This window comes from Microtus pennsylvanicus, chromosome 18 (assembly GCF_037038515.1).
Source record: "Microtus pennsylvanicus isolate mMicPen1 chromosome 18, mMicPen1.hap1, whole genome shotgun sequence".
In the NCBI taxonomy this organism is placed as follows: domain Eukaryota; kingdom Metazoa; phylum Chordata; class Mammalia; order Rodentia; family Cricetidae; genus Microtus; species Microtus pennsylvanicus.
The window spans coordinates 42,804,921-42,819,236 of NC_134596.1; the positions used below are offsets into that span (position 1 = coordinate 42,804,921).

At 39.4% G+C, this 14,316-nt stretch overlaps 1 protein-coding gene across 1 annotated transcript in view; it reads right to left on the reverse strand.

Annotated features, from left to right (window-relative positions):
* Ppme1 (protein phosphatase methylesterase 1) overlaps nt 1–14,316 on the reverse strand; it is a 43,397-nt gene that overhangs the window by 12,887 nt on the left and 16,194 nt on the right. The window contains exons 2-7 of the mRNA XM_075952434.1: nt 13,896–13,989; nt 13,413–13,505; nt 4,925–4,982; nt 4,564–4,615; nt 2,120–2,274; nt 591–681 (exon numbers count right to left, since the gene is read on the reverse strand). Coding sequence (XP_075808549.1) covers nt 591–681; nt 2,120–2,274; nt 4,564–4,615; nt 4,925–4,982; nt 13,413–13,505; nt 13,896–13,989 — 543 coding nt within the window. The remainder of the gene's footprint in view (nt 1–590; nt 682–2,119; nt 2,275–4,563; nt 4,616–4,924; nt 4,983–13,412; nt 13,506–13,895; nt 13,990–14,316) is intronic.

The window sequence follows — 14,316 nt, forward strand, 5'->3', positions numbered from 1 at the left end:
CTTATTTCTGCAGAGGGCAGCAGTGTTCTACTCATCTTTGAATCTTCATCCTTTAACATGAAGTAAGTTTCACACAGACTTATAAAATTATCAATTGGACTAATAGTTATATTCAATGATAAGACCCTTCAACAGAAGTCATAGGCAATTCTGCCAGCAATTTTTTATAAAAACGACTTTTTTGTTTGTTTGTTTTGTTTTGTTTTCCCCACAAATCCAAATAATTCTAGTGAGCAGAACTCCTGTCCTATTGTTCTGGAGAACAGAACCTACACCTGCAATTTCTTCACCATTGTAAGACACAGATAGCGAATCTAGAACCATGGAGCTTTAGGGAGAGAGGGCAGAACCAGCTGGACAGCAGATGGCCTGTAATTACTAACATCCTAGGAGATGCTGTATTAGCCAGGTACACTTTGCAGATGCCTGAGGCAATTAGGAAACACTGAAAAACACTCTGCTTCAACGCTATTTCCTTACATACTATCATAGAAAGGCTTGGAAAGTCACCTTCTGCCTCTCAGTACTTGAGGGGGGGTGAGGCTAAAACATAACATCTGGAATTGAGACAGTTTAGACTTGTGGGTTACCTCCATTCAATAGCATTCTCCAGAGATTTGAAGGTTTTAGGACGACCACGCAAAAAATTCTGCATGCTGTTAAGTGCATCCATGGCTGTACCTGATGTTAAACAAAAATTTTAACCACATCAATAAACTTTTTTTGTTTTCTTGCTTTGCAATTCTACTAAGTACTTATTTTTCCTTTTTAGGTTACTGTACAAAATACTGGGTTTCATCGTGTATATGTCATTATTCTTTGTTCTCTATTGCTCCCCTCCCTGACTATTCCTTTCATGCCTCACTTCTCTTTCTTCCCACAGTTAAGCACACTCTTTTGCTTTCCTATCATATATAATCCAAGTTACCCTCTCTCACCCCTTAAGAAAACTTCCTCCCCTCTCATGAGGATCTCCTTATAGCTAGTGCGCGTGCTCTCTCTCCTCTCTCTCTCTCTCTCTCTCTCTCTCTCTCTCTCTCTCACACACACACACACACACACACACACACACACACACACACACACACAAGATATGAATCCCCAGTATGAACTAGCTTTCAGAGATCCTTTCCCATTCTGAAGGTCATCTCTTCTTCACCCTGGTGATAGTTTCTTTTTCTATACAGAAGCTTCCTAGCTTTGTGGAATTCTGGCAGCTAATTTTCAGATGATTTCCTGTGCCATCTGAGTCCTACAAACCCTTGTCTATGCCTGTATCATCAAGAGAACAGTACTCATATTACTCTCACATCCACAATGACGGAATGGTATTGCTTACACAGGAAGACTCCTCCCTGAAAGGTTTGGCCCTCAGCTGGTTGCACCATTGAGAGGTGGTTGGGTAATAAAGGCATTATCTTCATCAATAGATTAATCCACTGTTGAATGCATACTGAATAGGCTGTTTGGAGGCATGGCCTACTTAGAGGAAGCAGGTAACTGGGGGCAAGCTCTGGTAGAACAATTTGTTCCTAGTCTTCCTCTGTGTGATGCTCTGACTCACCATCTTCTAAAAGCAATGGACCAGCCAACCATGGACCAAAACCTCTGACACCGGGGGCCAGATGAATCTGTCCTCCTTTAAATTGTTTATCTTAGATATTCTGAGTCAACTCTCCATTATTTGCTCCTGGTAATAGCAGAATTCAATGATGCTTGGGTAAAATAAAGATAGAGTTTAAGAACATTCTGAAGAACAACACAAGCCAGCTTCCTCTATGGCTCTCAGTAATTCCTGACTATGGTATTCACTCCTCATGAGGCACCCAGTGAACAGGACGGCTACCTGTATAAGTAGCAGTGAGATTCTCAGGGTAAGTCAGAAAAAGAGGTTTGTTTCTAAATTGTTAAAAACTTAAAGACACACATATGATTAGAAATATTATACAATCATAAAAAGGTGTTACTGAAAGTTTCCGGCAAGAGAAAATGGTTGTATAATTCTATAAAGGTACAAAGACACGTTCATACTTTAAGATGAGTGAAAACTGAGAATAATGTACCAGGATGTCTCTTATAAATTCCTGAATTCGATTTGGTCAGTATTTAGAAAACTCACCTTCCACGACATCAATCATACAGAGGCCCAAGAGGCTGGGCACAAGGTTGGCTGATGCTGTGTGCACTGCAATGGCACCGCCCATGCTGTGCCCAATCAGCATGACTGGAGGAGGGAGGTCCCCATACATGGCTTCAACCACATTGCCAACATCTCTGCAAAGAGAGAAATCTTAGAGTGCTGGAGGAGGACATCAAAGATTGTAACTAATAGCTGTGGGAAGTGGAAAAGATCTGTGGGGCAGTCTACAAACACATCCATGTGAGCCTGCTTACATGGCTCCTGGTATCCATGCAGAGCCACACACCCAGTTCTCCAGATAATTGGCAGGATAAGGACTAAGAACCTCAGATTTCTGATCTTTTTTTTATATCACCCTTTTATCATCCTACACATCTAGTACATTCATATAAACATATATTCAACCTAAGTTTGCCAAAATTAGAGAAATAATTTACTCTAAGCTTCTGTTTTCCCATGTATAATGCAATAAGGTTTAAGATAATAAGATTACTATCAGCCTCAGTTTGTTTATTTTACATTTGTCTGTGTGTGCACGTGTGTGAGCGTGTGCACACACACATCATGGCACACATGGAAGTCAGAGGACAATTTGCAAGAGATACTTTAAGCAATGAGTGAGAAGTTAATGTGAAACAGTTATCCAAAGTTAAAGGACTGTTCAAAAGAAAAGACTCAGAAAAAAAAAATCAAAGCTTCCTTCACAGCAGCATTGCTTCTAAAGACAAGACACCCTGGAAAGACAAAGTGATAGTAGTGGGAGCAAAAACTACAATCTGAATAGTGTTGCTAGGATCACTGAATCTCTCTCTCAAATTCATATATTAATTATGGAGTATTATTATTTGCAAGTTTGTAGTGTATCTGTTAGAAGAACAAGCACTGATAAAAGTTAAGTATTGCGCTCACAACTAAAAGGATATCAAGTGTTCATTCTTACCGGCTTTTGTTCTAGGACTTACAAAAGTGACTGGGTCGTAAGGGGCTTTCCTCAAGAGTGGATTAACCCTGCACAGATCAATGAGTGAAGCACCTGGTATAAAGAGTGCTCTCTCTGGCGCACAGCTGTCTTCCATTGGAATACTCCACCATACTATCATCCAGGACTAGTATTAGGCTCTTGACTTCCCAGTCTCTAGAACTCTGAGCCTAAATAAACCACTATTCTTTATGAATCCACCAAATTTGTGGTCCCAGTGATGCAGGAATGGAGGCAAGTACCCATCATGCCCTATGAGCTTTCTGTGTCATCTAATGTGATTCTTCAACCACTTTGTCTGAAAGGGCCTGACTACAACTCTACATGTAAGAAACTCAGACAAATTTACCAACTGTAAATACAGCCAAGTCAATTAAACTCATTGGGTCTACCAAATGTCACTGTGCTTCCACCAAAGTAAAAATAATTTAAAAAGTAATGTAGGAGATTTATACAGAGTTTCAGAAAAGTAAAATCAAGTAGTATTTCTCTATCAATATGACAAACAGGAAAAATATTGCAGGCTCATTCCTATGTAAAGATGTGTGTGTGTGTATACTTACACACAGACAGACATGGACTAGAGGTTCAATTAATTAATCTCAAGCCATGTGGTTATGAGTCTTTTATTTGGGGGTAAATATTTTTTAAAAAAAGTTTAAAATTTGCCGGGCGGTGGTGGCGCACGCCTTTAATCCCAGCACTCAGGAGGCAGAGGCAGGCGGATCTCTGTGAGTTCGAGACCAGCCTGGTCTACAAGAGCTAGTTCCAGGACAGGCTCCAAAACCACAGAGAAACCCTGTCTCGAAAAAAAAAAAAAAAAGAGGAAAAAGGTTAAAATTTAAAACCAATATCAATATATAAATTCCAGAATAATTCACAATTCTTACAAAATTTTAGTAGGTAAGGATAAAATAAATAAAATAAAATAAAATATTCTGGAAGATATCAAATTCCACACCTTAAAATATACATTGCTCTTTTGGGACTTGGCTCCAAGATGACCAAAAGAAGGAGAAACAATGGTTATGCCAAAAAGGGCCGTGGCATACGCAATTTGCTGTATGAGGTGCATGCCCAATGACAGGGCCATTAAGAAGTTCATCATTTGGAACATTGTAGAGGCCACTGCCACCAGGGACATATCTGAAGCACGTGTCTTCGATGCTTATGTGCCCCCCAAATTCTATGTGAAGCTGCATTACTATGTGAGCTGTCAGGAATCGACCTCTGCTGGTGCTGCACCACACGACCTCCACCAAAGCCAATGTAAAGAGGCGGCTTCACAAAGACAGAAGAAAACACCTTGGACTGACACTTTTTAAACACACACACACACACATTAACTGAGTTAGATACTCTCTATGAAAGTTGTTAGTGTATGAAGGAAGACCGGGGCTAAAATACATAACAACTGGTAACCAATCAGTGCTTGCTTCCTTACTTTGCCATTGTTTCTGCTGACAGGTCTTCAGAATTCTTGACTTTAGTTTCTCCTAAAAATAAAATAATTTTAAGATCAAATTTTTGGTGATAGGAATCACAAAACCAGGAGTAATGGAATGGGGACTTTATATATTGTAAGGATAGATTTAGCAAGGATGTTCTAAATTCCAGACAAATCTTTATGGTTAGCTATTCTGAAGAGGATAATTATGGTAGTCTACCTACATGCTAGGATTCCTCCCCAAAGACCCAAATGGGTATAGCAGGTTCATTTGTGTCAGCTAACATTGCGACTGTTTGGGCTTATTAAGGGGATGGGTAACTGCATTGGGTTGGTGACCATGAGAAGCTGTACTCACCATGACTTCGGAGATCTAGAGCTACAATCCTACACTGTACTCTACTGATGATTGCTGCCTGGAAGGAAAAGAACAGAGAGAGAAGGTATAGGTTTTGCTCAGTTGCAAACAGTTTTGTTAAATGAACCACCACCATAATTCAAGGTACCAATAGAACTAAAAGAAAACTTGTTTTATCCCACAGGTTTCCTTTTAAGTACAATAAAACAACAATGCTTCCCTGTTTTTCTATATACATTGTAGTCTGTCTCCAACTTAAGAATAAACTTTACCCTAAGCCCTCCTTAAATTGTCATTATTCCTAGCCTACTAGTTCATCTACACCCTGGACAGCTTTTAGTTTAGAGGCTGAATCTCCCGCTGTTTCTCCCTGGGAGGTGTTTGCTAGTTATGGGAATTACTGATTGCTCTGTGGTGGTAGTAAAACCTTCCAGGCCAAAAACTAATCCATAGTTTGACTATAAAGTTATGAAACAAAATTCTGTCAAATCTGCTTAATTTTTCCACATTTTAAAGTTATTACAAACAAGTAAAAGATAGACCTAAGGTCAGTAACTCAAATTCAGTCAATGATTTATCATCATTAGGTACCCATCAGGAAACTATGACAAAAATATTAAAAGCAGTGTCTTGTTTATTTAAATCTTTTTAAATCACATCTAAAGCTGCCACATTGAGTAACAGAGTTACAGCAGTGAACAACACAGACAATGCCCCTGCACTCATGCTACTTATATTTTCATGTGGTTAAAAACAGATAAGAAAAAAAATGTGTGCAAGGTCAATTCATAGAATCCTACACACTTTTTAGATAAAGTGTGAGATCATGTCTGCTAGTGACTTCTGGTCTTCTTTCAAATAGCGCAATTTTGTAATTTATGAAGTAAGAAAAAAGCAGCGAGAACCAGACTCACCCAACCATTTCCGCAGTGGGAATTGTGCTATCAACACTCGTATCAACAGTAGATAATATTTGCCAAATCTTCTGAGGTTATCAATCACTTCTAAGTACTTTAAATGCATTATCTGACTCCTCAGAACTCTTGAGACACAATTCTTATCATTTTATAGGTGACAAGATTTCACAAGGAGTTAAGTATCTCACCAGGACCAAAGATCCAGTAAACGGCAGACCCACAGCTGTCCTCAAGCTTGCCCGTCTAATAAAGTACCTAAGGAGTTCTGAGGGATACTAAAAGTACAGTATAAACCCACTAGCAATTCTGATTTAAGTGAACCAGAGGGACAAGCTTGTCTCAATTATTAAGTTTTGGAACTCTGTGGTAGTCTAAGGTATAGAGAATTAGAGACAAGATTGGGAGAAAGATTTGGGCAGAGTAGGGGTGGGCAGCACATTATGGGAATTCCAGCAGGAGGATCTAGAGTTCAAGGCCAACCTGAGTAAACAACAAGACCTAGTCTCTAAGATGTGTGTGTGTGGGGGGAATCAGATCACTTTGATATCCTATAAATTACCTCAGATAATTTCAGCCTTGAGAAGCAGGCTGAAAAAATATGGTCCAGTATTTGTAACTGACAAATATTGAAGTCGCGGATTAATAACTATTCTCACAAATGTACAATCCTCCTAACATAGTAATTTTTTTGTCTAGATTCAGAGAGAGGCACACTTGTACTTTGTTGCTGTCACAGCTTTTGGATTTCTCTAAATTTTAGTATCTTCACCTGCCTATACTGAAAGGATCACAGAAAAATGAAACAAGACCATGTAGTCACCTAGGCACTGAGCAGGTATCCAGCACAAGGCAAATATCTAGGGAGAGGTGGCTGCTTGTTTTCCTTATTGTGGTCGATCCCTGTAGTGCACACTCTAGGAGGCATGTGAAAGTGACATAAAACAATATGACAGAGAACAAACCCATGGGGGTGATGTGGGAGTCCCCTCTGTGTGCTGTGATTACCATTAGTGAATAAAGTAACTGCTTTGATATAGCAAGGCAGAACTTAGGTAGGCAGGGAAGGCTGGGAGAAAGAGGATGGAGTCAGAGAGACGCCATGCCAGAGACAGATGCACTGAAACTTTGCTGGTAGGCCAAGACCTAGTGGTGATACATAGATTAATGGAGATGGGTTAAATTAATATGTAAGAGTTAGCCAATAAGAAGCTAGAGCTAATTGGCCAATTGGTGATTTCATTAATACAGTTTCTGTGTGATTATTTTGGGTCTAAGCTGACTACTTACTACAAGCAACCTCCTTACTACAATGGGGAAATATCTTCATTAGGAGTCAGTGTGATTCATTAAAGGTATCATTCTTGCCTGTCAGATTAGTACTGTCTTCCCCAAAATTCCTTATATTTAGCAAAAATACTAGACATTTTAAAACACTGTTGGTGTTATAAATCAATAGAACACTTTTGCACTAACTGAATTATCAAAATATTTCTACCATTTAACAAAGAAATTGCACATTTAGAGATCCTAAGCTGAGGAAAAGCCATTGTCTAAAACAATCTTAGCATCTAAATAAATGGCCACGTGAAAGCCAGTACTCTAGCAATTGACTTGACCCCAAAGGTCAAATTCCTCAAGCTTTAGGGCATACTGTGAATATAAACATAGTTAAAAGTGAACAGAAACTACATTAAATAGCAGAGATAGACACAAGCACTTCACGAGAGACGTGACTGATGGTTGATGGTAAGTAATCAAACAGGATATATCCATGAGGCAGAATATGATACAACTCTGTGAAGTAATTTTCCTAGACAGTGGAAGGTAGGCTGTCTGTGTTCCAGGACCTAAGAGTCTAGCAGCACACCTCATCACAGCACTCACCCCCTCCTCTGCCCGAGTCCACTGCCATGTGTCCTAGAGCGTGGGATTTTTCTAACCACATCATGCAACTTCTTTACCAGCTATATATAAATGACTTATTTAATAAAGACATGGGGGCTAGACATGGTGATGCAGGCCTTTAACCCCAGCACATGGGAGGCAGAGGCAGGCAGATTTCTGTGAATATGAGATCAGCCTGATCTAAATAGTGAGTTTTAGGCCACTGAGAGCTACATAGTAAGACCTTGTCTTGAAAAAAAAATATTAAAATTAAATGAACAAAAAGATATAGCTTCCTGCTTTATTAAATAGAATATAGCAACCAACATTAACCTCTTCTCAACTGTTTGAGAACGATACCAACATATTCAAAGGAGTACTAAACGTCAACTCTATGACAGACATTATATGAAGACATCCAGAATAACAAAGGGATGTCTGTTCTCCAGAATCCTATCACCAAACTTATTGACGACACATACTGATTATACCTGTGCAACTGCATCACAACACACACCAGTGCTCTTAAAAACTCAAGAACAAAACATTCCTTAAGTATGCATGATATACCAGACATAAACAAGCTATGATCTTTGCCTCTAGTGAGGTGTGCTCTGTATACTACATACTGGATTTATAAGATAGTATAACAAGGAATGTAACACATATTGCTGTGGCTCAGATGTGGTTTAAGGGTTCCCTTCCCCACAAAGCTTCACAATTCAAACTTTAATCTCTATAATGAAGAATTAGGCTAAAACTTAATCTATTGATAGTGTTTAGGGACACATCCCTTAGAAAATGGTAAGGAAGGGATCTTGAGGGAGGAGGCTGATGATTGAATTATATGATAGCTTTATTTATTTAGAAGAGATAGGGTCTTGCTAAGTAAACAAGGCTCTCAAACTCGTGATCCTCCGGTTGTATTATAAACCTACAGTAATAAAAATAGCATGGCACTGGCATAAAAGCAGACACACTGATCAATGGAATCAAACTGAAGTCACAGACAAAAGTTCCTGTGAATACTTAATTTTTTGAAGCCAAAAATACACACTGGAGAAAAGACCGTATCTTCAACAAACGGTACAGGTCAAACTGGATTTCTGCATGTAGAAGAAAGCAAATAGATCCATATTTTTCACCCTGAACAAAACTCAAGTCCAAATGGATCAAGGCCATCAACATAAAGCCAGATGCCCTGAATCTGATAGAAGAGGATGTGGGAAATAGGCTTGAACTCACTGGCACAGGAAAGGACTTTTTGAACATAACACCAACAGTGTTCTCACTCTAAGACAATTAATGAATGGGACCTCACAAAGCTGAGAACACCATCATTCAGACAAAGTGGCAGCCACAGGATGGGTAAAGGTCTTTACCAATTATACATCTGATAGGATTAGCACCTACAACTAAAAAACCTGAACTTCAAGAAAACAAACAACACATTTTAAAACAGGGTACAGACTAAGCAGCAGACAGTTCTCAAAAGATGGAACACAACATCCTCAGCCATCAGAAGTGTAAATTACAACTACTTTGAGACTTCATCTTCCATCAGTCAGACTGGCCAAGATCAATAAAACAAATGTCAGCATATGCTGATGAGGATGAGGGAAAGGGAATACTTAATTGCTATTAAAAACATAACCTCTATGGAAATCAGTGCGGCAGTTTTACAGGAAGCTGGGAATCAATCTACCTCAAGATTCAGCTATATTACTCTTGGCATATATCCAAAGCACTCTACACTTTATTACAGAGATACTTCTCAACCATGTTCACTCATGCTCTATTCATAATTGCCAGAAACTGGAAACAGCCTAGATGTTTGTCAACAGATGGACGGATAATGACAATGTGGCACATTTGCATAATGGAATATTAGTCAACTGCTAAGAAAAATGAAATTATGAAATTCACAGGTAGCTGGGCGGTGATGGTATACACTTTTAATCCCAGCACTCAAGAGGCAGAGGCAAGCAGATCTCTGAGTTTGAGGCCAGACTGGTCTACAAAGCTAGTTCCAGGACAGCCAGGGCTACACAGAGAAACCCTGTCTCAAAAGAAAAAAAAAAACATCATAGGTAAATGGATAGATCTTTGGGAGAGGGGTCACCATGAGTGAAGTAATCAGATCCAAAAAGACAAATTGTATGTTTTTTATGTGTGAATGTTAAATTTTAAGCTTTTGATATGCATGCTACATCCAAATAACCACAGAGGTTAAGTACTTTACTAATACTAGTAAAGGACTAGGTGGGAGGAGAAGATCTCCAAGGAAGAGGAAATAGACAATAATGTTACAGAGAGACAAAGGGGAAAATGGGAGGATAAGATATGAAGGGAATGGGAGAGAAGGGTAAAAGAGAGAATATGAAGAGGGACAACTAACACTCAAGGCCATTTGAAAAGTCACACGGGAACCTACCACTGTAGAAGTTTCCTAAAATATATACATATGTGAAAAAAATCTAAATGGAGTCACCAAATAATAGGGGAAGACAATATCCCAACTAGACATCTTATGCCAGCCAGTAAATCCTACAGTGCCAGGAATGGGTTACATTTTGTTAAGTTGTTGGCCAAAGTTGCCTCATGGAAACTCCCAAAGGCTGCTGATTGTTCTTCACAATCTGATGATAATAAGGCCCTATCGTTGAAGACAACACTTAACATTGAACACAGACAAGAGAAGCTTCATTCCTACTGACTAGCATTCATGGTACTGGAAGGTGCTCTCTGCACAGTACCAGAGGAAACAGATAATCACCAGTATCTCGCAGTTAAAAACCCTGTGACCTACAACAGTGAGTTGCCTACAAGACATACTGGTACAATAGTAGCACAAATGTTACAGTGATGGAGGAAGGTCATTGGTTAAATTAAAAGAAGCTGCTTGGCTCTCATTGGTTAGGAGATAGGTGGGAGGAGTAAACAGAACAAAACGCTGGGAGGAAGAGGAAGTGAGGTCAGACTGGACAGCTCTCCGCTGGGGAGCAGACGCTTCAGAGAGAGACGCCATGCTACCTGCTCCAGGGAAGATGCACGCTATGAAGCTCCGACCCAGGATGGACTTAGGCTAGAATCTTCCCGGTAAGACCGGTGCTATACAGATGATAAGAAATGGGCTAGTCCAGGTGGGAGAGTTAGCCTAGAAGATGCTAGGTAGAAATGAGCCAAGCAGTGTTTAAATGAATACAGTGTCCGTGTAATTATTTCGGGGCATAAGCTAGCCGGGCAGGCGGCTGGGGGTTGGGGATGCAACCCCGCCGCAGCTTCATATTACTACATTACAGGAGTAACCAACCACTTTCTGACTGGATCTAAGGTCCACCCCATGAAATGCAACCCATATCTGACACTGGCAAAGTGTCCAGGAGCTAGATAGACCCCGGGGCCTAGTGAAAAACCTATTACTACTATTCTGCTAAAGGAACACAGCAATAAAATGACTCCCAATGGCGTACTGCCATACCCATAGAGCTGCTTTTGCAGTAGATGAGAACACTCTGTCCTAAATGGGATATCTTCATCAAAGCCCTCCTAGCGAGGAGGTAAACAAACAGGTAATGCATATATGAACGCACAGAGACCATGGCAGCACACACAGGACTGCACAGATGGGGTTCCAGCACTGAGAGGGGAGGTGAACATGGGGTCCCACATCTATCCAAGAAGCTATCTATAATTGATACCCTCTGGCAAAGGGAAAAATCACTTTTCTCCAATTGAATCTCACGGGGTATATCAACCATACTTTGGGGCAGGCTCCATGCCCAAGAATAGTTAGCCAACATAAACCAAACTCAATGGTATTTTTGTATAACTTTGTTTTGTTACGACATTTTTTTGACTTATTGATATTTTGTTTGTTTGTTTTGATTTTTTTTTCATTTTTGTGAGTTCTCGTTTTGTTTTTATTCCATATTTTTGCTTTTGAAAGAGAAAGAAAAAGAACATAAAACTGGATTGATAGGGAAGTAGGGAGGATCTGAGAAGAATTGGGAGAAGTAAAAAACATGATCAAAGTATATTAAACAAGAAAAAAATTTCAATTAAAAAAGAACCCCCCTGATAAAATAATTATGAACCAAACTTTTATAAATCACCTCATATGTGGTACTTTGTTATGGTGATAAGAAAAAAGAACTAATCCATGTCATTAATTTTTATATTGATTATCTGTTAAGATGATCAAGATATATCATTTTGAATACAATGATTCAAACAAAATATTCTTTAAAATGATTTCACCTATGCTTTTTAAACCTATGCAATATATCTACTAGGAAAATTTATTCACATTAGATCTACTTGGCAGCACTGGTCTAGAGACATGAGAAAACTTGGTTCCATCAGGCAAATCACAAGTATAGCTTACAGTAAGAGAAGGAAACAGCAAACAAAAGTCAAATCCTTTAGTGCCAAGGATTTAATACTGAATCCCAATTATTCCTGCCTTTGGGAATAAAGTGAAACACTTAGGGTTGTAATTAATGACCCTTTGGCTCTAGGTACCTGGTTTCTTTCAGTGGCAAACAGAGAAGTGTGTATATTTGCTCAACACACAAGGAGATCACTTCATTTTATACAAAGGTGTTGCTAGTATCTTTCTTAGAAGTCCTTGCATGTTGGATGCCTTATTCTCCAGTCAAAGATGTGTGCAAGATTTACAAAGGGCAGTATTCATATTAGCCCATATTGTGTACTATAGACCCAAGTACTACAAGCCAAGTGCTATTTCCTAAATTTTAACGTGCATGCAACTGTGCATACACACAATTTTTTTTAAAGTAAAATAAAATAAAGCATACTTTAAAAAGACAGTTAATATTCCAACATAAATGAAAGAGGGGTTCATGAGGATTCACCCCTAGCTAAGGAGCTATTCGAGACTGATGGCTGTTAGGGGATGGGAGTCATTTTTCGTCCGGGATGTGGCCATTACTAGGTTATGTATGTTCCTGTAGATGGTCCCACTTCCATGCACACACAAACAACACTAACTAGGCTCAATGGGTTACTTAAAGTAAGAAGATGGAGGCTCAGAGGTTAAGAGCAATGGTTGCTCTTACAGAGGTCCTGAGTTCAATTCCCAGCAACCACATGGGTAGCTCACAACCATTTATAATGAGATCTGGTGCCCACTTCTGGCCTGCAGGCATACATGCTGGCAGAATACTGTATACTTAATAAATAAATAAATTAAATAAGAAGACATGAAGGTGGAAGTACTGGAAGGGTTTAAAGAATAATAGGAGGGATTTAGGTTGGATATAACCAAGAGACATTGCTTTCATGTATGAAATTATCAAACAATCAAAATATTTCCATGGGCAAGGTACCATGGGGCACTGAAGAAAACAAAGTGAAAGACATAATCTAAGGCATAGGAAATAAAATGTCTGCTCATCTAATATGTAAATTACTGAGATAAAGACTCCCCACTGTTGACAAGGTACAAATTCCATACCTCTGGCCCCAGTGCATATATATACAAAATATTACAAGAACCTCTGGCTTAAAGAACAGGGGATCCTGAACACACAATGCTAAAGCTCTGCAAATTATTCTCTCCTAACCTTCTTCCGAAGCAATAAATGAGCATGGGAAGAACTAGCCAAGTCTACCGGAGAGAAAACAATCACACAACACACCAGCTTCTAATACCAAAAACTTACCGTGAACACTGCCCAGGAAAGGGCAGAATGGCCTCCTCCATGGAGAAGCAGCAGGACTGGACCCTCGGAACCACTCTTGTAAACTCGAAAAGTGTATGAACAGTTAAAGATAACAGTGAAAACTGCAGACTTAAAGAAACTTAAGTGGATGTTTCTGAGGTATCAAGGCTGTTTTGAAGCATGCTGTAAGTATGTCTTCTTTTTTCAAGAGGACTCAGTACTTGGTTTCTAGAAACTCAGTTACTTCAGTTTGCTAGACTCAAGAGTATTATGTTCAGGAATTTAATCTTAAATCCCATCCTATGTGTCAGAGACAACTGCACTCAAAAAGGATTCTGCAAAAGGCTTACAGGTAACATTTCCTGCTATGTAACGGACTGGTGGGAGACAGATGGAAACAGCAGAACAAAGAACACTTAGGAGCTACCCACGTCTGACTTAGCACCTTGCCCTTATACTGAGGCAGTCTCTTTGAGAGGATATATCCTTGCCAGTTTCATTTTCCACTTCCACATCTTCCATTGACTCAAAGTATTGACTCCATGGGACAGGGGAAAAGTCCCGCTTCCGTCCAGGGCTAAGGAGAGGAGGAAAAGAGAGAGAGCTGTTTCAAATAACAGTTATTATGGATAAGAAGGCAAAACCTTGATCAATGGATAGTTAACTATAAATCAAAATTGAAAATAGTGAGTGTTTTCTCATAAAGACACACGGAATTCAGAAAGCACCATATATAATATTTAAGTAAGTCCAAACAGATTAAGAAACATTAAGATTTTATATAATGCCACATCACACCACCACACCTGGCATTGTATAAAACCTTTGAATATCACTCTCCTCCCCACTCCTCCTAATTCTCTCCCACTTCCCTAACTCACCCAACTTGTATCTATCCCTCCCC